The sequence below is a fragment of the Perognathus longimembris genome, chromosome 12 (assembly GCF_023159225.1).
Source record: "Perognathus longimembris pacificus isolate PPM17 chromosome 12, ASM2315922v1, whole genome shotgun sequence".
Lineage (NCBI taxonomy): Eukaryota > Metazoa > Chordata > Mammalia > Rodentia > Heteromyidae > Perognathus > Perognathus longimembris.
In genome coordinates this window covers 62,210,089-62,237,604 of record NC_063172.1, presented here as the reverse complement: position 1 = coordinate 62,237,604, position 27,516 = coordinate 62,210,089, and the positions used below count along the sequence as shown (strand labels likewise).

Here is a 27,516-nt window from a genome sequence, read left to right as displayed (position 1 = left end):
TGGAGGTCAATCTTGGAGTTACATGAAGATGGTAGGATTTATATCACAGTGATGAAGGTTCCATAGAGACTTGAAGTAAAAGCTTTATAAATACCTTTACTATATGCGGCCATGATGAGAGTTACATGAATATGTTCATTAGTACTTGATTTTAAGGGTGCCCTAGGTTGCTAGAATATACTAGGGCCAAATATCTGATGTAACTGAGAAATTTGCGTTTGAAAGAAAATCAGAGATAGGGCTGGCTTGAGATGTGGCCCGATCTATAGCTCACAGTGTCTAAAGGACCCACACTCCACCTTTAGCTAATGCCCTAACTGGAACTCCCTCATTGGTTCTAGAAGGCAGCATTATCCATGAAGAGTGTGTTTTTGTTATTCATACACAGAAGACAGTGGGCTTGCCTTTTCTGCTTTAGAGCAAAGACCCCTGCTTACTGGTGTCTGTTGCTTTTAGCTTGCCTGTGTGAGCACTAGGATCCTTGAGATCAGAGCTGGCAGTACTGGCCACGCAGTCACCATGATCAGCTCGTCAGCTCTGCCAGTAGAACCTGAAAGGAGCCATGGATGGGAGCCTGATCACACAAGTGTAACTACACTGTAATGAAACTTCACCGACACCAAGTATGGATTTCCTGTGATCTTCTCACATGGGGAAATTTCTGTTGCGGAGGCTTTTCAGTTGTTCTTAAAGTGAAATCATGCTTTAGCTCTCGGCACTTAGGAAAACAAACAACGCGCAACACAGAAGGTCAGCCAAAGTTTACTCACCCTCCTTTAGAGTAAGTGCTGAGGCCAGGAGGGGTAGTAATGTAGGTGAATTTTGCATTTGTCTTTATTTTCTCTGCACTGCTGAAGTGAATGCCAGGAATACTGAATACTCTGTACCCATTAATGTATGGCATCAAGTATGCAGGTAGATACTCAGTAAATAAAAAGCTGTTTTATTATTGGAAAGGACCAAAGCAAGTAAGTATTTCCCTTTCATTAGAATGAAATGAAGGTAAGGTCAGAGTTAGCTGTGCTTGTGTTGAACACTGCCTTGAACATAAACCTCAAAAATGATGTATTAAATGGGTACATTTTTTAGATTTGTGTTACAGGCAAAAAAAGTCCTGTTGATGTTTAGAAGTATATCTGAGTAAACCGCAGAATTATTATTAGGATTTATACATGTCATTGTTGTCGAGAGTTGTTAGAGGGGTCATGCCCATCAAGTGTCAGTGTTAAGGTATCACAAACTTGAGTTTGCCAAAAGCTATGGAATTAGTTCTGTAGGAAGCTAGTCTTTAGCCATGAGAGAGATTCCCAAATACTCTTTCATTTGTAATTTGTTAATTCTGACTGGGAAGAAAGTTGGGCAGAAGCAGGTATTTTATTGTGGTGGTTTTTTTTTTTTTTCCCTGAAATTAGAAAAACACTAATTTTGTAAGATTTCAGTTTCGTGTTTTATTTTTAGACATGACTCAATATTTATTTTCTGTATATTTATGTCTGTGAATAATGGAGTGTGGAGTAATTTGTTAAATTTTCCTTCTCTTTTTTGCTTTTTAGATTTTAAAATTTCTGCTAAGATTATGACTCTTTCCTACTTTGCCACTTTCAATAGACGTTATGAAGGCCTGAAGTGAGTGGTTTGAATATTTGCAAAGAACATTTTGTCCCTTAGAATGCGGTATCTTTAAAATTCTAGATTATTATTCTGTCCAGAGTTATTTGTATCTTAGTGTCCCACACATCTAGTCCTTGATGTTATACTTTCCAGAGTAGATGTGTCTCTGCTTTTCTAACCACTAGATCATAAGCTAAGTTGTTTCTGTTCGTTGTGCAGCAGGGCAAGGTTTAGAGGCATTTTTGAACAAATGAATACTCCAGAATTAGAATCCATGTTAGCCTTCAGAGCTGGAAGTGCTTTGTTTTGTTGATCACACTTTATGTTGTCTGGGAATTTTCTATTTAAAATGACACTGCTATCCAGAATGCGTAATCACCACTACAAAGAGTGCAGTCTGGTCAGGATGGTGCCTGTGATTTCTGCTGGGATTTAGCTGTCGGTACCTTGCATAAAGCTTTCAGACGTTAAGTTCTGGGGCAGTCATTGGCTCTTGGGGCTGCTAGAGTGGGTTTGAAGTAACATGAGTTATTGAGGATAAGGTTGAGGGTGAACCGGGTGTGAACATACACTGTCACTTTGGTTTTGAATTGGTTTAGTTTGGAGGAGTGCACAGTTGGTAGAGGTGTGGTATGCATATAGTTAAAAACCATATTTTTGTTGTTGTTACAATGCTCCATACACACTCGATATGTTTATTATTGAGTTGTGCTCAAAGTAATTGACATGGCACTGTTAGGAGAATCCGACCGAAGCTGTGCAGTAAGCTGAATGCAAGTGGACATGGTGTAGACTTAAGTTTTCCAAAGGCCTCAAACACCACATCTCTCAGGTGCGCTTTCTGCGTATTTCACCTCTGTTGAACACAGAAAATTAGAAGACATATTGAGAAAACTTGAGGGACAAATGTATCATTTTTTTTTTTTTTTTGCCAGTCCTGGGGCTTGAACTAAGTGTCTGAGCACTGTCCCTGGCTTCTTTTTGCTCAAGGCTAGCACTCTGCCACTTGAGCCACAGCGCCACTTCTGGCTTTTTCTGTTTAGGTGGTGCTGAGGAATTGAACCCAGGGCCTTTATGCATGCTAGGCTACCGCGAAGCCACATTCCCAGCAGATGTATCATTTTTATTAAGAAAAGAAAGGTGGATTCAGAGCAACTATATACTGATGACTCATGGCACTTCTAAGCAAAGAATAAAAGCTATTCTTAAGTGCTTAGAAGAAAAGCTTATGAGATATTACAGATTTATTAAGTACAGATTACTTTAACAATAATTTAATGATGCATTTTGATTGGCTTTATAGGCTACTCACAGTACAATCTTTTAATTTGCCTTGCCTGTGCCAAAGTATTCAACAGCATCTCGGGAAATGTATCCCTTGCTATACCATCAAGATGTTCAGTGTCAGTCATGGACCTATCATGGTGGAACTGTACTCAAGGAATACTGATTTCATGTGTGATGTCAACCTCAAGAGAAAATTTCTGAATTCTGCTTACTAAATCTTTGTGTGGCACAAAGCTACATGGGAATCTAGTCTAGCAATGTGAACTTGGACGGGTTTAACCAAGTTCTGCAAAGCAAATTCCGTATAGAAGATCAAGAGGTTTGAAGAAGTCGATGTCTTAGTTTTCAAAGGCCAAGCTGTTTTTGTTTTTGTATTTCCCCTCTATTAGTTTGCTTCAGTCTCCCTGGGGAGGTTGCCTGCATGGCAGGTGCTGTTACTCGTGAGAGAGTAAGGGTGTGAAGGACTGATGTGGAATGGTGGTTTTGAGAGGGGGGGCTATGTGGTAAGGACAGTGTGCTGGCCGTGACAGGAGGGGGGGATTCCACATGAGGGCTTGGGTCTGGGTGAGGTGGGGGGGGGGTGATGGCTGTGGAAAGGGAGAACTCCTCGATGAGCATCATCCTCTTCAGGGTCTCATCAACCCGCCCTCCCATCAGTCTTACCGGTCCCAAGCCATTAAGCATGAGCAGGGGTCCTCCCCATAGGAATGCCTAGTTTGTCTTCAACTCCTCTTTTCTTTCATGGAGAGCAGGAAATGTTTCTCTTCTGCTGTATCATGTTGTACTAAAATAAATGCTTGATTAGGCTATTACACTTTCACGTAGTGTGACTCTCCTTGGGGTAAACCTCCTAGGAATTCTTTATATGTGTAGCTCGAGGACCTGTAATCTTGCCTTGAAACTGAGCTGAAGGAACGAGTTCCTCATCCATCCTCTGAGGACAAGATTACCTCAAAGCACTACATTTTCTAGTTGTCTCCAGAAGTATCACTAAAGTTGGGAAGGTTATTTTTACTTATCTAGAATCCATTTATGAATAAACCTGAAAAGCTTATTTGCCATTTTGGAACCTTAGCTTTTACCTGTGTGTCCTTATTTCCTGGCTCCTTTGTTTTTGAAAGGTAGGATACTTTACCTTTAAATATTTCCCATTTTCTTACGAACAAGGATGTGTCCTTGTATAGCTAGCTACAAAGCAATTATCAAAATTAGGAAATTTAGGTTAGGAGCTATTATTTTTGGTTAATATGAAGTTTGTCTTCAAAGTTTTCTTTTATTTATTTCAATAATGTCCTTGAAACTTCTTAGCTTGCCTTAAATTCTTGATAGCTCTTCTGTAAAGATTATTATTATTATTATTTTTTGTGATAAAAAATACACTTGTCGGGGCTGGGGATATGGCCTAGTGGCAAGAGTGCCTGCCTCACATGGAGGCCCTGGGTTCGATTCCCCAGCACCACATATACAGAAAATGGCCAGAAGTGGCGCTGTGGCTCAAGTGGCAGAGTGCTAGCCTTGAGCAAAAAGAAGCCAGGGACAGTGCTCAGGCCCTGAGTCCAAGCCCCAGGATTGGCCAAAAAAAACAAAAACAAAAACATACACTTGTCTATAAATCCTCACAGGTAATCTCTATGTCTTTCTCCATAATGAGGTGGATAGGGTAAACAAAAAAACACAGAAAAAAGAAACTATATATCTTTTTCTGATTGCAGTTGTTTGGTAATTTAATTCCAAGAATCACGCTTTTGTGAATTACAATAATAAACTCCTAAAATTAGAAGAGACAGAAATATACTTGTCTATTATGCTTAGTATCATTTTGCTCAGACCTGTAAAACAGAATTCACCCGGAATTGATTACTGACTCCCAGCCATCAAATTTTCTATGTATGTTCTAGTAGCAGAAAAAAAGTGTTAGTTGGGATAAGAAGGTAAGAAAGAAAAATACAGTTGGGTGCTGGGGGCTCATGCCTGTAATCTTAGCTACTCAGGAGTCTGAGATCTGAGGGTCATAGGGCAGCAAAGTCCATGAGACACTTATCTCCAATTAACCACAAGCAAACCAGAAGTGAAGTTTTGGCTCAAAGTGATAGAGTGCTAGCCTTGAGCAGCAGAGCTGAGGGACAGCGCCTAGGCCTAGAGTTCAAGCCCCAAGACTGACAAAAAGAAAGAGAGGAAGAAAGGAAGAAGGAAGGAAAGAGAAAGAAAGAAAATGTATGCATACACTTGAAGAAAACAAATATTATAAAAGATTAACAATTGGTGCAGAATAGAGCAGAGCTTCCTTGTACCTATCCTTTTTGGCTACATGTAAATTTGGAAGTTTCATTAGTAAAACATTGGAGAAAACATAGAGAACATACTAAATACATTAATTTTTCATTAGGTGGTACAAAATTATCCAATTGAATTTGAAGGAAACAAATGATTACCTTAGAACTTCTTCACAACGTAATGAATGATAATATTCTTCAAACTTATTGGATGTTTTTGACTTTTAAACTCACTGATACTCGCAAGACATTTAGTTGACATACTGCCTTCAGATTTTAAGATCTTCCTTCTTACTGGCACCGGGTATCAGCCATAACTGGGCTTCTGCCAGTGACTGTACTTCATAAACCCACTGATTTTTATTGCAAGTCTTGAAATAGAACTTGCATTTGGGAATATGATGTGTGGAAATCCTGTTTCATCTTGAGTAATTTGGTAATGTGCTTCAAAATATGAAATTCATACATTCAGTATGATCAAAATTAAAGACTTTGAATCAGAAGATGCTATTGAAAATTATGAATAGAAAAGTCACAGACTTACTATTGAAATTTTAGGTCATATGTCTGTTAAAGAATAGATGTCTAGGAAATACCAAGAAGTCCTATAATTCCATTAAAAGTAGGCAAATGACTCCTGGTGGTTCATGCCTGTTATTCTAGTAACTCAGGAGGCTGAGATTGGAGGACTGAGATTCAAAGACAGCCCAGTCAAGAAAGCCAGTAAGACTCTTAACTCCAATTAAGCACTAAAAAAAATCAGGAAGTCGAGCTGTGGCTCAAATGGTACGTGCTAACCTCGAGCACACAAGCTCAGGAACAGTGCCCAGGCCTTGAGTTCAAGCCCCAGGACTGGCATGCATGTGTACACACACACACACACACACACACACACACACACACACACACACACACACGGTGTAGGCAAAAGATTGAACAGATCATGAGACAAGAGAAATACATGGGAGAAATGAAAACGTGCTCAGCATCCTGGGTTTTAAAGGGGACTACAACCACATTGACATCTCACAGCACATTCACTAGAATGGCTAAAATTGAAAAGATGGACAGTAATAACTGTCAGTTGAGTGATTAAACAGTATGATATAATCAGTTTGGGGAAAAAACCAACCTGACTTTAAATCTTTTATTTAATTTTTGAGTAAGAGTGAATATATGTCCTGCATAGCAATTCTACTCTACATGTTTAAGAGAAGTATAAGCATAGTTAGTGATTGCTGAATATCATTGTGGAAGATGGGCTCTGAGACGTCCTCTTGATAATAATCTTCTGAACTGAGGGTGTGTTTATAAGGTTGTAGTATTTACATGTCATGTATTCTTATCTATCCTCCCATATGCTTTAAGTCATCTCTAGATTACTTACAGTCACTAGTATGATGTAAGTTATGGGTAAATAATTGCTATGCCTGCAGTTTTAAAGAATAATAAAAAAAAGTCTGAACATGTTCAGCACAGATATCATAAGCTTCAATCTCTTTTCCATCTGCAGTTTTTGAAGCTGTGTACAGAGGCTGAGTTACCATAATAATCTTGTACAAGAATATTCCAATGGCCTAATTCATAAGTCGAAGGGGGAATTACCTTGTTGTTCTAAGTGGCCAAATGAATACACTTCAGTATACTCCATCACTTGTATATACTTGTCTGTGCACACGAGGGAATAATACTCATAACTGGAAAGGAGTAATTGCTACTGCAGGTAGCATGTATGATGGGAACACGAAACAAACACAAATCAAACTACAAGAGCAGATAAAACCAAACTACAAGAGTAGATAAAACTAACTTCAGGGAAAAACAAAAGGCAGAGCAGTGGAGTTCCTCTGAGGGTGGGTAGGATGGAAATGGAATGGACATGGGGGGGAGGAATTTAAGTGGCAGGCTTAATGTTCTACATCTTTGATGTAAGGATTTGTGTATATCTAACATAAATGCTTTTTATTTTACATGAATTGTTCACATAAGACTGTAAAGAAATGTTGAACTATGGTTTATGGTATGGACCCTGAAGTGTATTAGAGAGATGTATTGAGGTATACAATTTACTTTCAAATGCATTATACAAATCAGATGGATTAAATGTTGCATATGCAGAACTGGGCATTCCAATAAACTGTTAATAATTCAATCTATGTAATATTTGTACAGATACTCTCTGTAAAACTTTATTGTAAACAGAAATTTTTATAATAAAACATTGAAGACATAGTTAAGTACCTTTATCTGACAAATTTTTTCCCCAATCAAATAATACTTGAATGCTGGTCATTTCCTGTCCTTGAGCCTAACTTACAAAAGCACTGCATATAACATTTTATTTACCTATCTCTGTCTGCCAGGGTATTGGTATGAATTTCATATGAAGTTCTTTCACTTTCCTCTAGTCATTGTGCTTGGCAGGGCAAACTTAATCTCCATTTTCTCTGGGTAACAGAGGTTCTTGTCCATCTTTGGGACAAATTCCTTAGTGCCACAGTCACTGTCTGTTTTTAAGCCTGGTTGGTTTAGCTCAGATCTCATTTCCAATGCAGAAGTTCTGCCTCCCTTGAAGGCAGGGCAGGGGAGCCTGCAGGACCGATTGAGTTGTTGAGTTGCCTTCCATGGTCTACCTTTTGCCTCTTTTCTGCTTTGGTTTCTCAGGAGTCGGGCTGGAGTGGGGGTTGAATGGCAGGGGACAGACTCCTGTCAGTGACAAAGATTATCTGGCATGTTGCCTCAATGTGACAGGTGTCCAGTGCTGCCTCTGAGGTTTTCGGAAGGCCTGGAGGGGACCTTCCTCACGTCATACAACTTTTTTTCAACCCCCTACATGGGATCTTGCTGTTGACAGAATGCCCCAGCACTCCTGTTCCTGGAGTCCCTTGCCCCGTATTCAGCCCTTTAGAGGGCAGTGCTGACAGGATGACAAGCCCTGGTACTGCCCATTTGCATTCATGACAGACTCACATCTCATCTTCCTGGGCATTCAGGCTGCTTCCTTGTAGTTGTGGCCGTTCGCTGTCGTCTCCCCTCCCCAGTTCTCTGCTGCTCCAGTGCAGGCTGGGCACGGCACGGACTGTTGCTTCAGTAACTGCGCTGGCGAGTGAAAAGGCAGTCTCTTTGCAGGTGCCCTAGTTGTGTTTGCAGTTCACCCTTAGCACTTCTCTAACTTGTCATTAAATAAGAAATATTTGAAATTCACCAATAAGCATGAATATCTTACTAAGTCAGTTTAAGACTTAAGATTTACTATTATACAGAAATGTGGTTTTCAGTCTTTTGGCAAAGTTCGAAAATTTCTGTTAGATGGAAGTGTATGAGAAAATTTTCAGTTCACACAGTTTGAGGAAAGGATGCTTTTGGTGTATTCTGTTTATTTAATTTTTTTTGGACAGGGCATTAGACTGCAGTCTGAAAAGACAGTCCTGTAAGACTGCCCTTACTTCAGACACCAGCCAGAATTTGGTGATGGGGGTTGCCGAGGCTACCGTAGCTTTAGAGTAGATGACTTCAAACTTGAGAAACCCTTTTATCACCTTCCAGTTCAATAATTTACTGTAATGAATTTCAGAACTTAGGAAAGTTCTGTACTGTGAGAGGAGACAATTTAGAAAAGATACTGTTCATAGGGTAAAGTTAAGAATAACCTGGGGGGCTGGGGATATAGCCTAGTGGCAAGAGTGCCTGCCTCGGATACACGAGGCCCTAGGTTCGATTCCCCAGCACCACATATACAGAAAACGGCCAGAAGCGGCGCTGTGGCTCAAGTGGCAGAGTGCTAGCCTTGAGCAAAAAGAAGCCAGGGACAGTGCTCAGGCCCTGAGTCCAAGGCCCAGGACTGGCCAAAAAAAAAAAAAAAAAAAAAGAATAACTTGGAAATGCTGGGGAATGCACCAACTCTTATTATTACTGCTACTGTTAATATTATTACTTGTGTGCTAGGGCTTGAACTCAGGGCCTTTGTAAGTGTTTCCCTCTGGGACATGGAATCCACTAGCACTGATATGTCACGATATAAATTGTATGAACTATTGCACCTGTGGGGCCCATTGCAGCTTTTAGTAACCAAGGTTTATTTTGGTTGGTCACATTCTGTGTGTGTGACTCACCTTACTTTCCACTTAATACCTCCAGAGACTCCATCTTCAACTAACCAACCAAAAACTGGAATCAAGAGGACTGAAGGTATGGTTTAAGTGATAGAGCACTAGCCATGAGCAAGAAGGATTGAGCAAGAGAGATCTCACTGCCAAGAGTCAAGTCTTGGTACCTTCCACTTCTACCTCACCCCCCCCCAAAAAAAAAAATTATTCTGGCTGCTGGAAAAGTTGATAGGAGATGATGATAATTTGGGTTTAGAACAGTGACCATTTATAGGCAGAAACTTGGGTGTTCTGAGACAGGGTTTCCCATTCTTTCGTGACTTGGCACACATAATACTTCATTTACAAAAACAATAGCCAGAGAGGACTAGACACCGAGGAGAATTCGTATCTTGGATAGTTGTAACTCATTTGCAGCAACCAGATGGAGACAGTCACCTTCAGAGAGGAGTGACAGAAGGGTCAAGGATGGATCTCAGGTTTTTAGCTGTAGCAGAAATGTTTGGTGATTTAGTATGTGAGGGCAGACAGGGAAGAAATGATGCTGGTCACAGATAGGCTGAGTGCGGGGTTTCTGTTCATCATTAAGGATGAAATACTGAGGGTGCAGGTCGGTTGGGAGCCCGTGGAGAGAGAAAAATTCAGTCCCCGTAAGCAGTTGCTGAAATCAGCTTGGAAATTGGCAGAGGACCAGAATCTTATGGAATTCCCCTCCTTCAAAGTCAGCGAGGGAAGAATGACCCAGCAAAGGAGACTGAAGGTCCAGAGAGGTGATAGGAAGACCAGAAGGTTCCGAAGGGGACAAGAATGTTTGTGAGGGATGGGGAATTCTACTAAGCGCTCAAACCGGATGAAGGCAGAAAGCTTCCTACTGAGTTGGATGACCCGGAAGTCATTTCTGTGACAGGTCGGGCTCCTGCTTGGGAGTCGTGTGTGGAGGCCAGATGGCAACCACTTGTAAGAAGAGAGTGTGAGTTAGAGAGTGACAGTGGGGAAGTGACAGTTGTGTTTGGCCTTGTGGTTGAGAGAGGAAGGGAGAAGACAGCCGGCCGCGTGAGAGGAAGTGGACGGAAAGCAGTGAAGTAGGAGATTGAGGGAGGCGGGGGCTAAGTTGGTATGCGGGAGTACAGGCAGGTGCAGTTGGCATCACACAGTTTCCTGTTGGATGCTTCTACTTTTTCTGTGAAAGGAGAAGTTATGACCGTTTTTAAGATAAGGTAGACTAGTTGAAGGATAAGAAAGTTTAAACTGTTGTCATGGACAACGGGAAGGCGGGTGTTGTAAATTTAGAATGTGGTGGAATTGACCGCCGTTACTTTGCCTAGCCGAGCTTGCGAGCTTGGTGGCACTAGGTGAGGTGTCTGGTGCTCACTGTGCTACCCCGCTGCCCTGGTGGTTAGGAAGAAGATGAGTGCACATCCAAACCGGCAGTCAGCCAGCTGACCCAGTGCCGGGCCGAGCCTCTGTGCTCGTGAGGGATTTCACTGATCAACCGTGTACTTCAGGGTGGCTGAAAAAGCAAGAGTACGAGGGGAAGGGTGTGTGAATCAACTTTCTGTTGCCGTTGTGGAATACCTGAAGCAGAAGGTTTAACTTAAGGTTCTGGAGGGTCCACTCCAAACGTTTGGCTTGTGCTGAGGGTTAGCATATCTTGGTGGTGTGTATGGTGGAGCAAACTTATTACTTCACGAGCCGGGAAAATTGAGAAGACTGGTGGGGTCCCCTAGTCTCTTTTAAGGGCACACCCCAATGACCTACTGCACTTATGTAAGGCCCACCTCCCAAAGGTTCCACGCTTCACTCAGTAGCATCGCTCTAAGGACCAACTGAACCATTGACCACTGGAGGAATACCACCCGTGTTCATACCATAGCGGGGGACAGGAGGAAGGCAGAAGCAAAAGAAATGCAAGACCCAAGAGGAGACTGAAGACAAGCTGGAAGAACAGGTTGTGGTCACAATGTGCAGGCTTTCTTTTTGTGCATCAGGTAATGATAGCTCTGAAACCTTGCTGTGTGAAGGGGATTTTCCCTAGTGGAGGGGGTTGAGTGGATCATGCCTAAGTGGGGTTTACCTAGTGTTTGCAGTGTTGCCTTTTGCTATTTTAGGAACTTTGGCTAATTAACATCAGATTGAGGAGGATGCCGCTGGCTTGTGTTGGGGTACCACATGCAGAGGACAAGTTTCTTTTTTAAAACGTCATATTTCCACTTGTTCATGATAACCCTCCCTCCTTAGGATGGGCTCAAATGAGAAGAGAAATTTTTAGCAGGGTCACAGAATGGTTAGGATGTTAAAGGTGGTTGCACCAGAAGAGCTCCAGAAATGTTTCAGTAACAATGACCAAGTGATTAGGAGGGTGAATTAGGCTGAGTTTACAGTCAACACAAGAGCCATGATAAATATAGATTGGAAGGGACCAAGGTCTCTGGGAATGAAGAAATGAAGGAAAGGGAATCTGTCATGTTAGCTCCAGAAATGGACACTGAATCTGTGGTTACGTCTGCAGTGGCAGAGTAGAATGGCCGGAGGAGCCCCTGGTGGTAGGTGATGACGGGTAAGCCTGGGGTAGGATTAAGTATAAATGGATGGTGTGGGCCTCGGGAATAGGATTTTGTGGTGGTTATGTTTAGGGAGGTGAGGAAATGATGTTCTGGAAAAGCAAGAGCTATTTTCCTTCTCTACCAGACCCAGATTGTTAAAGAAGGTTTACAGAGCACTCAGTCTCTTAATCTTTGTGTTGCATTCAGGCTGTCTTATATGAGGAAGTTAAGAGAAAGACGTAACTCAGGATTGTTATAGGTGTTGCTAGGCCAGCAGCAGCCTATCACGTGGGGTTTAGACAAGCACGTTCCTGGGTGCCATTTCCCATGCGCAGAATTAGAATCTTGACTGTGGAAGGCAGGAGAACTGAAGTCTGGGTTCTGAGAACCCCCCTCGTGACTCTGATAGGCAGGATCTACTGTTGTGAATGGAAGCCCTTGAAGGAGGGGAAGGAAGGAGGTAGTGCTGAGGCTTTTCCTTTGGTAGGTGTTTGGAGGGAAGTGGAGCCTTTCCTCTGAGCATAGGTCCTGGCTTTTGTGGTCTTGAGTCACACCAGGCTGCTGTTTATATATAGTTTCAGAGCACCTGTTAGAGGTCTGGTCTTTGCTTGGACTTAGGAATTGCTCTTGATTCCTGCAGTTGCTTAAGACTACTACTAGCAGTTAATATTACTTTTTGTCATCTTTACTATACCATGTTGGTTGGCTATATACAAACGGAACTTATTTTAATTTTTTTCCTAAATATTGGGAACATACGTTGACATCCTAAGAGAATTCAGAATTTATATTTGCTTCAATAAATTTGAGAGATGAAGTGGTCTTTGAGAGTCTTCTCAGAGGATTACCCAGTCTTCCCCTCAGGCATGCCACTGTTGTTACAAAACTGAGAACGAAAGATTTTGACAGAATAACTATGCAACTATTGCACCAGACAAAAGAAAGGGAAAGTTAAGTATATAGGTTATGTGAATGTGTGCAGGATTTTGTCATTAAGAACAAGTGAAAGACACCCCAGGTTTGAGGTTGACCCTAACTTAATAGCTATGAGTCTTTTTTTCAATTCAGCATTTGATCACATCCGGAGGACCTAGGGCAGCCTGGTAAAGAAAGAAAAGAAACTGTAACTCCATCTGTTCTGAGGGAAAAGGAGAGTAGGAGCAGAGCTGTGAGTTGGGAACCAAGAGATTTATGCTCTAGTTTTAAGTGATTTAAAAAACTTGGTGTGTGAATGAGTTCAGCAAGTCTGTATGTATGCACAGTTATATCAAGACACATTTTATAAGAGAGGGAATCGAAACCCGGAAAGAAGTCTGATGACTTCTTCCAAATGCAGAAACAGGAAAACAAATCCATGTCTGAGTCTGAAACCATACTAGGCTATTGGCTCATTCAAGTGTGGTTGGTTCTCCCAGAGTTCCTTTAAAGGGAACCTTGCACCTTCACTCTCACTCCCAACATGAAAGAAAGTGCCCCAAGTGTTGACTGAACAGTATACTAATAGCAGAATGGTGGGCCGTCTTAAAGCTGGCACCAACGGATTGATTGTCCTGTAACACTTCACGCAGGTAAAGCCTTCTGCGGGACAGATTCTGGTATAGTGGAGCAAGGGAAATGGCAAAGGCCATCAAGACACTTGTCACTTTTACTTAGTTGTTTCTGATTCCAAGTTCACCCTGCCCCTCACCTAGGCCATCAGTGTTAGTGTCTTCATTACTGATTGCTCTTCAGAGGACTGAAATGTTTAGTTTGTTTATGAAGCCTTCAATGGGAGTAAAAAAATGAAAGTATTAGATTTATTAACAGCATTGAAAGGTTGCTGTCTTGCTCTAGATACTATTTGGGCTAAATTAATTTCATGTGTTAATCAGAGCTCTAATGAATTCTATGAACTACTAATCTTAGAACAGTGAAAAAAATTGGGTTGATTGTATTTCCCAGAAGAGAATATTTGGAGATGGGGCTGAGAAGAAGTAGGAAAAAAAAAAAAAGAGAAAGTGGTTGTATAATCTCTTTCTAGTTCTCTTTTTGAGGTGTCTCTTAGGTCACTCTTCTCCTTGCTTAGAATTTCTTTATGTTCTCCAAGCCTTCCTCTCTTTTTTTTTTTCCTTTCTCACATTCTGACCCTGTCAGCCTCTTCTTCTTTCTATGTTGAAGTGTTTTGTGTTTCCTTTTGCTATGTTAAAACTGAATTGGAGTTCTAGAGTTTTAATTAATTTCTTGCTATTTATGGTTCTGTTTCATTCCAACAAATAAGCTAATAGTTTTGAAGGCATTGGATTAAGATTCCTAAGGGCCAAATCAAGCTGTTTCTGGGCTTGAGGCCATAGTGGGATTCCTTTCAGTTCTGTCTGGTTGGGTACTTTAGCTGAAGCAATTAAAACCTGTTTCCAAAAGAAAAACAGCGCTGGTAGCACAGTTTGTTCCTTTTTTCCTGTGGTGCTTCAATTTTCAGGGGTTGGAGGTAACAGGAGATAGGCCTCATCCTAAGTGGAGAAGATTTTAGGATTGTCAGGACAGCATTTTAGCCTGAGTGATTTGTAGCATGTGGCAACGAGGAAGAGGCCCCTAAAAATAACCGGTGACTGAGTCTTCAGTCAGGTCCAATTTCAGTTCTAAGAGCCCTTGGCCAAGCAGGGCTGGCCAGTCAACGCTGGGAGAGAAGGGTATGGGGTTTGCCCAGGTTCTCCTGTGAGTGCTTGAAGTGATTGAAGACAGTTCAAAATGGCGGAAGACACAGGTAAATTTATGTTGTGTGGGAGAAAAGTTGCTTTGGATTTAGTTGGAAACTTCTGCTTTATTTTTAGTTGTACTCCGCTCAGATCTTTTTGGCTAAGTGCTTTGACTGCTGTTTTCTACCTTTTCTCTTTTGAATTCGCTGATACATTGGCTCTTCACAATGGTTTAATTTTTCATGTAATTATCTGTCTTTAATTTGAACAGGACGCTGTTGTAAATTATCTTTCAATAATCTTTTGATTCTACTACCAAAGACTACATTTTGCAAAGTTGAAAAAATAGTGTTTGTTAGAATTACAGGTTAATTACCATGAATTTAAAAGATTATGCATTCATATTTCACATAAAATCACAGGAAATGTAAGTAACATATAAATAAAATCTTGTAGTAGTGAGCAGATCTAGTTTGTTCAAGCTAAGTCCATATATGGAAATTAACCTACTTGAGAAGCAGATGATAAATGCCCAAATCCCAGACAATAGAAGTTCATTTTGTTCTGTGAATTGAATATAATTTTTAACTATTCTTTTGTGATGTGAGTTTACTTTGTCAAAGGTCTGTTTTTTCCTTATTGTATGAGTAAAACTGCCTTTCTATTTGTTTAAAGCAGACTATTAGCTCATAATGAAAGTTGATATTAAAAAAAAAAGACACCTGAAGACTGACTACTTAAAATTCGCAGCTGGAAAAGCAGCAATGAAAAGATTCTGGTAGACAGATTATGTGTGCAGATTACTGTTTAGAATGCTGTTTGGAATGAGTGGTTAAATGGGTCAATTTATTAATGTGATAAAGTGCTTCGTTACTCCTGAAGAACAGATTTTAGTTTTTGAGTATTGGGATTACAGACATGTACCACCACTGCTAGCTCCTGACTTAACTGATTTTACCTAATCATGTAGGCCCTAACATCCATGAATAAAGGAAGAAATGTCTTCTAAAAACAGCAAATTACTTCTGTACAACTTTTAAAATAGGTACAGGCTTCCAAAGAGTGACATCTTGTGCTATAAAAAAATAATTGATCAGTTGGGCACTGGTGGCTCACAACTGTAATCCTAGCTACTCAGGAGGATGAGCTAGTCCAAGGATCAAGGCTCAAAGCTAACATGGGCAGGAAAGTCTATGAGACTTATCAAACCAGAAAAACAAAAATGGAGCAGTGGTTCAAGGGGCAAAGCACTAACTTTTGAGTGAAAAAGCTCAGGGACAGTACTCAGGCCCTGAGTTCAAGCCCTAGCACACAAGTAATAATATTAACAGTAGCAGTAATAATAATAATAACAAACAGCTGGTGCGTTCCCCAGCATTTCCAAGTTATTCTTAACTTTCAATCCATGCCTTTTATGTAAATTTGAAAGCCTTGTTATAATAACAATTTCCCCTGTATAAAGACTTGTTTGAGAATATAACTGAGTTACCTTTTTAAAGTGACAGATTTGCTTAATAACTATTTTCAACGAAAGTGTTTCTAAATTTAATTATGCATCATACAGATTAAACTAATATTTGAATGATAAAATCAATGTGAACATCACTTACTGCCTTGTGCTAGAGGTTATTCTGAGGATTTAGCAATGTTTGTTATATAATTCAGTTAATAGCAGTTAATAGCACCTGACTCAGGTGATATGGAATTTCTGTTTTCCCATTCCTGACCAGGTAAGTAGAACACCACATTGTCCCTAAGCCCTCTCTCGCCTGAGCTATTGCGATTGTTGCGCACTGTAGTCATTCCCAGTGCTGAGTAATACTTGAAACCCTCTCATTTGGAGGCTGTCTTCTTTTGATGGGACGGTGTCATCCTCGACACAGGCTTCACTTCCGGAGACAGTTCCTGAGACTGTCAAAACGCAGAGCCAGAAAAGCCAAATGAAGACTCTTGCATTTATGGCAATCTTAGAAAATAGGGACAACTGCTAGGTGTTCTTCGAGAATATCTCTGTGACAAAGACCTGCTTTCAGGTTTGCCTAGGGAGTTTTAATGGGCCCTTGCTGAGGGTTATTCTCATACTGTTTTCTTCAGTCCAGGTGCAGAGAAATGGATCTGCCCCTGGGGACCAGCCACACCATATTTACCAAGGGATAGATTCAGTACATGTTGTTTGCTGTTGATAAGAGCTGCCCCTGTATAAAGGCTCCTTTGATGACATAACCAAGAGTTACCTTTTAAAGCGACAGATGTGCTTAGTAACCATTTACATTAATAACTCATTACTAAGAAGATTACAATAATCTTTAATTAACTGAACCCATGTTAGCGTCAGTTATTACCATCTACTGGAGATTGTTTTGAGGACGAGGGTGCATTACAAATGGCCTCTATAATTCTGCTTTTTTACTTTGCCTGTCTATTCTTGTTGTTGGTACCCAAGCCCTTTCTGGGCCTTCTTCCATCACCCTTTTTTTGTTGGTTGATCATGTATATTGTATTTTGTGCATCTCCACATTAATGATCCCTATTTTAAAAGCTTATTATTTCTTTATTGTCAAGGTGATGTACAAGAGGGGATACAGTTTCATACTTCATGGAGTGCGTACATTTCTTATCCAGCTGCCGTCAGCCTTTTGTGATGTAACTCATTTGGTTTAGTTTTTGTCTTAAGTCTGTAGTTTCATGCAGTAAACTAGGAAACTTGATTGTGATGTTGTTAGAATCATGACTCAAAGAAAGGTAAACAGACTCCAGATAAAAAAAGATTCTTTAGAGTGAATTTGGTTTTTTCTTTCCTACTTCTTCCAATGCTTCACTAATTGACATGAGTATTACTAGGTTGGATAAGTGATGCTTTACTGGTGTGTTTTGTTTTGATGCCTTTTGTTTGCTTTTGTTTTGGAAGTACTGGGGATTGAGCCAAAAGCTTTATTCTTCCCAGGCTGTTGCTTTACAGCTTGAGTTACACTTCCAGTAGTTTACATTTGAAAAGCTCTGCAATTTTTCTTTCCCTTCTGGAGGCAGTAATAGAGAATTGATTTTTGAACTTAAGTATCAATCCTGGTTTATTAGCCATTACATCTTAGATTTATTTTGGGTGTACTTTACATCTATCTATCTATCTATCTATCTATCTATATATATAAAACAGTTATATCATGTTGACACACATGTTGACTAATTAAGCCATAATTGATATGTGTGCGCATCTATACATATATATTTAAGGCAGTCCATTTATCTATCTGTGAGTGTACACACACATTCAAATTTGAGTCAGTCATTATGGACTTCTGAAAGATTAACTTGGAAGATTTGAACAAAATATGACTATTTTTGACTTTTTTTGAAGGTAAGCTCTCACTATGTAGCCCAGGCTGGTTTTGAACTACTTCTAGCTTCCCAAATGCTAGAATTATAGGCATTTTCCACTCTGTGTACCTTGGTTTCCTTTTTAAGAATTATTTCTTTTCTTTTTCAGAGCAGCATATTCTCAGCACATTCTTGAGTGGAGCCACTTGGAAATGACTAGAAGTATTTATTCTGCAGTTAAATTGGACATAGAACTCAAAGGCAGGTTCTAGATTAGAACTGGTCGGGTTTGTGAAACCCTTTTCATTGGCTCATTTACATTACCGATTTAAGACTGCAGAGGTCATAGTACATTCTACTACTTTCTATGCAGTTTGCCTACAGACCCTAGAAGAGTCCCTTCATGTTTTCCTAAAATATCATTATTCCCGTCCTTACCTCCATGGTTTTCGGGCAGGTATGGCCCCATGTAAGAGACACATGAAAATATTAGGGCATTTTTGTGTGTGTTGGGACCTACTTGTCTTTGAGTTCCATGAAATCAGGGATGTCAGATGTCTTGCTGTGTGATGAACACACGCACAGAATTAGCATCTTCTGATTAAACTTCCAAAAATGCACCCTGCAGAAACAAAATACATACAATACACTTGGAAGCACTGTATGGAAAATACATGTGCCAGCAGATCACAGCTATGTCCTAGCTGGTTGAAGAACTTCTCCTCTTCTCTGATGGCATTTTGGAATGTGATATGTGATAGAACCTTTCTGATATTTATATACCAGGCATTACGTTTCTTTTTAAGAGAAATTTGAGTATGAGGGGGCTTTCCTTGTACAAACCAAGTTAACTACTTTTTTTTATAGCTGATGTTTCTTGTTCATTTTTGTCAGAAGAATCTTTCCAAAAGAACCTAAGGCTTATCAAGCACATGGAATGTGATAAATTATACTGGTGGTCAGCAGTTTCTATATTGAAGGCAGTTGTAGGAGCTTTTGTCCTCTCTGTTTCCATACTAGTTGTCTTCATCTTAGTGATTGTCCTTCTCTCCCTTTGTATTTTTTGGGGCGATTATTTTCTTTGGCAGTTAACAGGGGTTTTAAGATTCTGTAGAAATAGCAATGTGGTCATTCTGTTTCTTGGAACAGCTACATTGCTATATGATTCCATGAAGTTTTTAATAGGCTGTCAACTGCTTTATAGGTAATTTTTTTTTTTTTTTGGCCAGTCCTGGGCCTTGGACTCAGGGCCTGAGCACTGTCCCTGGCTTCTTCCCGCTCAAGGCTAGCACTCTGCCACTTGAGCCACAGCGCCACTTCTGGCCGTTTTCTGTATATGTGGTGCTGGGGAATCGAACCCAGGGCCTCATGTATACGAGGCAAGCTCTCTTGCCACTAGGCCATAACCCCAGCCCTTTTATAGGTAATTTTGATAAAGGACTTAGGAGGAATCTCTATGATAAGCCACTTATCATATAGCTTATAACATAGATAAGTGGCTTATCATAGATTCCTCTTAAGTCCCTTATCATATAGATAAGGGGCTTATCATATAGATTCCTCCTAAGTCCTTTATCAAAATTACCTATATTTCTTAAAAATCATTGGCCTATTGATTTTATTTATTCAATTACTTCAAAATTAGAGTTTCATACTTAAAATGGTATTGAGTCAACGCAGCTTTTTTGTTTACAAAATCTTTTATTTTGTTGCCAGTGTTTTGAGAATTTAGGTGAAGATTATTTCCAACGGTTTGGTATGAAAAGGGCATTTGATAAGGCATTTTCTTAGAGGCTGACATTTTACCTTTCTTTTGTTTTTAAACAGAGGCGAAGCATGGAGGACACAAGAACGGGAGGAAAGGAGGACTTTCCGGAAGCTCCTTTTTCACGTGGTTTATGGTCATTGCATTGCTAGGAGTGTGGGCATCTGTGGCTGTCGTGTGGTTTGATCTTGTTGATTATGAGGAAGTCCTAGGTAAGATTTGTGGCACACTTGCTGTTATAAATTTGTTGGAGGGTAAGTTACATCCCTTGGTAATCTCGAAGATTTGATACCAGTCTTTTTGGTACTATTCTTGTAGCTTTTCAAAGTTTCTCAGTAGGCTGGAGGCAAAAAAGGGATGTTACTAGGGCTATCTTGGAGGAGTAGCTTTTAAATTTTCAATGTGACCTGTAAAAAATACTGTCTAGGCTGTTTTGAATGTATAGCATTCAAATGTATAGTATGTATGCCATATTCTACTTCCTGTTTAATTTCATTATACTGGGCATTTTAAAACTTCTTCATCATGAACCACTGATTTTATTTAAGGACAGAAATTAATGTAGCTACTTATACAATTTACAAAATCCTTCTCTAGACTAGAAAAGGTTTTTCAAAGCATATCTGTTCAGGTTTCGGTTGACCTAGGGTGTATGTGTGTGTATATTTATGTGTGTATGTGTGTATATTCATACTCGTGCTTGTGTTAGGATTGTTGATAACACTGGGGATCGGTGTGGTCTGTAGGCTGTTCGGAAGGGTTTCTGGGCTACTTGTGTTTTTCGTGGCACTGGGGTTGAGGCTGGGCCTTGGACTGACCACGCCTCTGCTCTACAGCTAAGCCACTCCGCTAGCCCTTTTCCATACTATTTGTTTTTGAGGTCACCTGCCCCCCTCTAGTAGGTGCTAGTGTCATTTAGGCTTCCCATTGTAGCTGGGATAGCCAGGTGTGGGCCACTGCGTCCAGCTTTCCATTGAGAAGGGGAGGGATGCCATAGACTGTCTGCCTTAGCTGATGAGCTGCCATTCTCCTGAGCTCAGCCTGCTAAGCAGCTGTGTAGCCACAGCTGCGAGCCAGGTACCTGGCACCGACCTCCTTCGGACCCCCTTTTTACATAATCACTATAATTTTTCATGATTTTTACAGTCTGACTCTTTGCCATTTTACCTTTTTTTAAAAAAAATTGAGATAATAAATACGCAATGTAAAATTAAGTATTATTTGTAGTTGTACTGGCTTTTAATATATTTATTATTTTGTGAAGCAGTTACCATTAGCTAATTCCAAAATAGTTTTATTGCCCCGCCCCTGACTATTCTTTCTGTGATTGTAGTTTTACCTGTACATGGCATATATTTGCAGCCATTTAATATGGGGACTTCTGTATTTGTCTTTGTTCACTTAGCAGCAGTACTGGGTTTCAAGGTTCAATCTTCTTTCCAGTTCATGACTGAGTAATATCTCATGGTATGAACACATCATATTCTGCTCATCTGTTCATCAATGCTGGACATTCTGGCAGTTATGAAGAGTGGTTTTCCTCTTGAGTAGTCCAGGGTACATGGACTGGAAAAAAACACACACTTCTACATAAGAACCCTCCTGCCCGTTAGACCTTCTGCCTTAGTTATTATATTAAAGCCTTCTTCCTTGGAGCGAATGATAAAATATGCCTTTCATTGATGTTCATCCTATTTCACTTCAGAGAAAATGTGTCTCTCAGTAGATGAGTAGACTAACAGAATTTTAGTCCAGGCAAGCTTACGAATGGTTCCCTACTTTGCTTGCACTGCTGTGTTGCTAGGGAACGTATGTGAAAGAAGAAGAGATTTGACAATATGTGTACCTTTTAATCACAAGTAACCATTTTCGTGTTTTTACATGCATGCAGCCAAAGCAAAGGACTTCCGTTATAATTTATCAGAGGTACTTCAAGGTAGGCGGCTGGAGATAAGTTTTAAGTGTTCTTGTATCAGTCTGTAAGACATTTTTGTTCTGCTAACTTAGTTATCCTTTGTTTCAGAATGGAAGCTGTAGTATTGCTTTCCCCTTTTTAGTGTTTAGAAGGATATTTTCTCTCTTCAGTGTTACTTGAGCTCTCTGTATAGCCTTGATCTTCAGATGAGTGCTTTTCATTTTTTTAGCAAGAGAAGTAACGTCATCATTGCTCCACTATTAATGCCATTAAAAATTTTTTTTATTTATTTAGTTTTTTGTGTGTGCCAGTTCTGGTCCTTGAACTGGGCCTGAGCACTGTCCCTGGCTTCTTTTTGCTCAAGGCTAGCACTCTGCCACTTGAGCCACAGCGTCACTTCTGGCAATTTTCTGTATATGTGGTGCCGAGGAATCGAACCCAGGGCTTCATGTATATGAGGCAAGCAATCTTGCCACTAGGCCATATTCCCAGCCCCCGTTGGTGCCATTTTTAATGTGTGTGCTAAGTCAGACAGACATAGCAAGTTAATTATTTTCCTAAGTAGAGCCCAGGGCTCCGGGAAGATTTAGATAGGTCCAATTGCTCTGGGCTAGAATTTCTGCCTACTCTCTTGAAAATTTTTTTTTTTTTTGGCCAGTCCTGGGCCTTGAACTCAGGGCCTGAGCACTGTCCCTGGCTTCTTTTTGCTCAAGGCTAGCACTCTGCCACTTGAGCCACAGCGCCACTTCTGGCCGTTTTCTGTATATGTGGTGCTGGGGAATCGAACCCAGGGCCTCATGTATACAAGGTAAGCACTCTTGCCACTAGGCCATATCCCCAGCCCCTCTCTTGAAATTTTTTAATGTACTGTATATTAAAGAAATGGAAACAGTGTTGTTAACTTTCCTTTTTAGTACTAATACTGGATTTGTGATTGCTTTTAAAATGTTGGTGTACTTGTACTTTGTAGAGCTTTCAGGCCAAGGATGAATTATGAACCATATTTGTTTTAGAATGATTTTCACATATTGAATTCATTAGATTCATTTGGAATGTTACATGTACGAGTGCTTCTTAGGAGAAAGCATTATTTAAACCTTCAGTGTACATATTTACTGTTCTTCAGGAGTAAAGGTGTAAGATAATGTCTTCTTAGCATATCTGTCTTGCACCTTTCTCCCTTCACTCTTCAATAAAAAAATGGCCAGTACTAGTTAAATAGCAGAACCATAATTTTTTCTTTATAATTTCAGAAAACCTGTAGATCTTACTTTATTTTTACAGGCTTCCCTCCCCTTTAAGGTTTTTGTATAGCATTTCTTTAGTGAATCATTATATGAAATGTTTAAAAGTTAGCCATCCTCTTTTAATAGTTAGGCTCTGTGTTAGCTTATTTACTTTTGGTCCTTACTTGAGGAGTGGTCGGTTGTTTATTTGCTTTTGAATACTGACGCAGTGGTCAAATTTCACACTTTAAAAGCGTTGTTGTTTTTTTAATATTTACTTGTTCATTTTGCAGTCATGGGACTTGAACTCAGCACCTTAGTGCTGTCTCTGAGCTGTTTTGGCTCAAGACTAGTGTTCTACTTTTGAGCCACAGCTCTACTTCCAAAACATTGTATTTTATGTAACTGTCAGAAATGGGTTGATTGTTTTCCTTGTCTCTCTTAAAAGTTTGACCTGACGTATTTCCAAAATGTAATAAAGCTATTCTGAAGCTATGAGACAAACCTTTAAGATATCATCTCATGCATGTCTTAGGATTGCTAAGTGAAATGAAATTGTGGTAATATAATCACAGCACACTACTAGGTGGGATTAAGAGAATATACATCAACCAGAAATGTTTCTGGCTGAGGCATAGGGCTACAGTAAGTGGAATCCCTTATTAAGTTTGTTTTCCTTTTATTGCTGTGTTTTGTTTTTCTCCTCTTGTAGGAAAACTAGGAGTCTATGATGCTGATGGTGATGGAGACTTTGATGTGGATGATGCCAAGGTTCTATTAGGCGAGTACACTTTATTGTTTATTTTGTTAATGACAGTGAAATATTGGAACAAAAGAATATTTTGGCTTTCATAGTGTTTATATCAATTATACATATTTTCTAGAAGCTATTTTGCTGCTTAACAATCCATTTCATCCTTACTGCAACACCACATGGCCTTATGACAACATTTCAGTCTACTTTCATCAGTGGGCATACAGCTCTTGAATATACATTTTAAGTGTCATTGCATTTGTGCTTTCAGACTTAGAGCTCTTCTATTCCTTACCTAAGATATGGCTAATGCCTAGTCTCTTTTCAGTATGATAAAACTGCCTTTTCACACTGTTTCCTACAATTCAGTCTCATTTGAAAATGCAGAATTCAAAAGGCTTACATAAATTCATTTAGAATAAAATCCCGACAGCAAAAAACTTAAAATGTCCTCTACATATTGTAAAAATGAATATGAAATTATGAATGCGTGGTCTTTTGATCACATTTTCTTGTTTGGAAATCTTTCATTCTTCTTTTTCTCCCTGTAGAATTATTTGCCCTGATTTTATAGTGCAATGTTTCTTGAAATAAATAAAGATGTATTATTCCCTCATTTATTTAAAAATGATTTCTTACTGATGGTGCTGATTTTAATATAAAACTTTTATATAATCTAGCTTTGTAGCCTGGCATAATTCTGGTTTTAAGCAGCATCATTTCCTTTGCTTTGGTATGAAGCATCACATGGGTTAGAAATTTTTATATAAAAAATTTAGAGAAATAGTAGCTATATCATGGTATTACCAACTAAGCTTAATAGAATAGTAGTACTGTCTTCCTGGCCACTAATTTGTTGTGTATTTAAGAACAGGGGAAAATGGAAAGATGTCATGTCTATAAACACTTAAACTGCTTTCAGTAAATAAGTCTCATTTAAAAAACAACCAGCACTCTACCACTAGGCCCTATTCCCAGCCCTTCCAGTTCTAAATATGAAAACAGGGTTTCAGTCATAATTAAAATGTAGTATGACTTCCTGCCTAGATCTTTATATGTTTCCTTATTGCCATTTAGTGATAACTAGTGTTGACTACTTACAGAGGAAGCGTACTATAAAATTTTCATGAAATTCTTTTTCTTAATAGTGATACTTTCTGTCATTTCATTTCTAAGCCAGAATTTCTGTACATACATTAAATCTTCAGATGATTATAATTTTAGGTATGCGAAAGAAATAAAATTATATAAAATGTAACATGTCAGGATGATGATAATTTGCTTGCTAGCTTGCTATAAGTGGTTTGCTACTCCAAAGTATCACTTTAGATGAATTCTGACTAGTGAAGCCTTTTATTTTTAAAGATAATTTCATGTGGGCTGAAAGTTCCATTGTTTTTGGAAATAATTTTACTTCTGACACACTGTTGTTGTTTTTCTTTAGATTAGCTTGTATTCGTTGCAGCGAGGGGGCAGATTTCATTGTTAGATTTCCAAACATGTTTGCAGTGTGTTCCAATCCATCTCATTCCCTCTGTCACTCTTCTCTCCCTTTTCCCTCTTCTCAAAACAGTTTCAACAGGTTTTATCCTTCTGTTTTTGTAGCTGCAAATAAGTCATGTCAACAGTATTCAGAACTATTCAATCTTCTTCCTCCTTCTTGTTAGCCCAACTCCCTCCTGCTAGATCCCACCCTTCATGAACGCATGGTCTGTTTCTCTTTCCTAGCCGTTCATCTACTGTTTGTTTTTTTTTAAAACTGATGTTCTTATGTGAATAACTTGATTTTTCAGTATACTTTATATTCCCAACATTCATTCCTTTGAAGAATTAGCATTGGCTGGTAGACTTGTGATATGAGCAAAGCAAAGCTTATTCCTTTCATAAGAATTATTACTAGGAGGTAGAACCAAATGTGAATTTCTGTGTTTGTGTTTGTAATTTTATGAAGGAATTTAGAAGACAGTTAGAAGAAGGCGGAGTTATTTTATTGTGTATGTACCAGAATATAGTTAGTTGCAGCTATTGTAAACATGAAATAAACCCAAGATGACTGTCAGGCTGACTGTTACCTCTAACTGTTTCTACACTCGTTAATACTCTGCACTTAACTTGGATTGATGATGAAAGTTCTTTTCTTGTGTTTGAGATTATTGTGGTTTAGCTGTGCGGCTGATTCTGTCAGGGGACTGCAAAAGAAGCATCTAGTAAAATTTGGGGGCATGTACAGAGACTTCCATCAGCTCTGTGTGGTCAGGAGAAGGTATGGAGAAGCTAAGTTTTGTGGATGTATTTTCATTTAGGTGTCTGTTGAAGGGTAAACCCTCAGGGCAAAAGTTTTAGACCAAGGCAGAAGGAATCCAAGGGGACCAAAGGTTGGAGAAAAGGGAGTAAAAGAGAGCTTGTCCTGAAAGGAAGTAGTAACAATTAATTGGGATATGTTCAACTTTCATACCTTTGCCATTTCATACCTTTGCCATTTACTTCATAACTTTTTTTCCCTCTAGATTCTTAAATCTACATTTATGTATATCATATAAATTCAAGGAAGTGTATTCATTCACATTTGCATTTCTTTTATATCTTAAGCCTTGTCTTATGAAATAAAAGGGGTTAAATGTAATAAGAATAGCAAATGTAAAAAACAGTAAAATGTAATAAAAAGAGTAAATGTAGATCATTATCTAACCACCATTAGCTTTATTATTTCTGGCCAAGGCCTTTTTGATATACCTGGGAAATACACTAAGCCTGTTCCTGGCCGCCACATAACCATCCTACTTTTGTGACCAACTAATGGGAAATAGAAAGATCTTTGATTTTTAGCTTTCATTATTGAAAATTATATTGCTCACAGTATATTGCTTACAGACTTGCTTTCCACATAAAATCAATAAGAAAAGATCCAAGAACTAGATCCTGGAATGGAAACAGTATCTTCTTAGTGTATTATTATCTAAGATTATTACATGATCTCTTTTTCTTTTAGGATTAGCACCTAGCTGGCATCATGTCACCTATGTCTGGAATACAGAAGTCAAACCCGTCCACAACTTCTAGCTCCTTGATAAACATTTGTCCATTACATGATGTGTTGAGTGAGCTCAAGAGAGGACCAGAGTATGCCCAGCCGAGAGCATCAGCATCTTGCTCTTTTATTGGGGCATAGTCATAGAGGTTAAGAAGGAGTTACATGTCCAGAATATCTTCTTTTTCTTCTTTGAACTGGTACTTTTGTCTTAAGAGCAGTAGGCAGATCATGTGTGGAAGTTTTGTTCAAGTACTTTTGTATATTTAGTAGCCTCTTACTTTGCCATAATGAAGAGCAGGAAAGGTTTATATTTTACATTTATTACTCAGAAGTAGTAATATATTGAAACGTGGGGAAAAAAATCAAAAAGCTAATTTAAATGCAGCTATGGTGTTTTAGGTAGAGAGAAGAAACAATGTTCACAGATACTTAGGTGGAAATGCAAGTCCTTTTTTCTGTTCACAGCATTAGTCAACTCTGAAGTTCAATAAAAAAACATTCTGGGCTGTTCACAAAATAACGTAAATGCCTGTCATAATATTTGTCCCCCTTCCCTGCCCCCTGCCATTCTCCCTCTACCTCCAGTGCGAAAAAATGACAAAGAGGAAAAACACATAGTTATCTTTAAAACTTAAGGTAGCTGTCCTACTACTACTGTGCTGCCTGATGATTTACATTTTATCAACGCCTCAGATGACTGAATTTGGGGCAGTTGCAGTTGGAGTAGCTTTGAGGTTGTTGCTGTTGAGGTTTCTTACTGCCAGGCTGCCTATCCTGTTACCTTCTCAAAAGTTTGGGGCCTTTCTATATGAAGCTTGGCAATACTGGCAGATTTTGATATCTACAGGAACCAAGAATCTGTTGTTCCTCCCAGCCAGTTCTTCAAAGGAGAAATAAAAATGGCTATATGTATTGACTTCTTCCTGTTAGGATGACCTCTTCTACCATGAGGTCTTCAAAAGGACAGAAGTCGGTAGATTTTGTAGTAGAAGGTGATTTCCTGAGCTGATGAGAAGAG

General features: G+C 39.4%; 1 protein-coding gene across 5 annotated transcripts in view; it reads left to right on the top strand.

Moving 5' to 3' along the window:
* Window positions 1–27,516, top strand: part of Asph (aspartate beta-hydroxylase) — a 191,147-nt gene that overhangs the window by 13,383 nt on the left and 150,248 nt on the right. The window contains exons 1-4 of one of the 5 annotated variants that reach the window (XM_048358864.1): window positions 14,029–14,560; window positions 19,635–19,784; window positions 21,464–21,508; window positions 23,426–23,494. In XM_048358864.1, the coding sequence (XP_048214821.1) occupies window positions 14,545–14,560; window positions 19,635–19,784; window positions 21,464–21,508; window positions 23,426–23,494 (280 nt within the window). In that variant the 5' untranslated portion in view covers window positions 14,029–14,544. Of the gene's footprint in view, window positions 1–14,028; window positions 14,561–19,634; window positions 19,785–21,463; window positions 21,509–23,425; window positions 23,495–27,516 lie in introns of those variants that run through there. The other 4 variants (XM_048358867.1, XM_048358868.1, XM_048358869.1 and 1 more) reach the window with 4 other exon arrangements.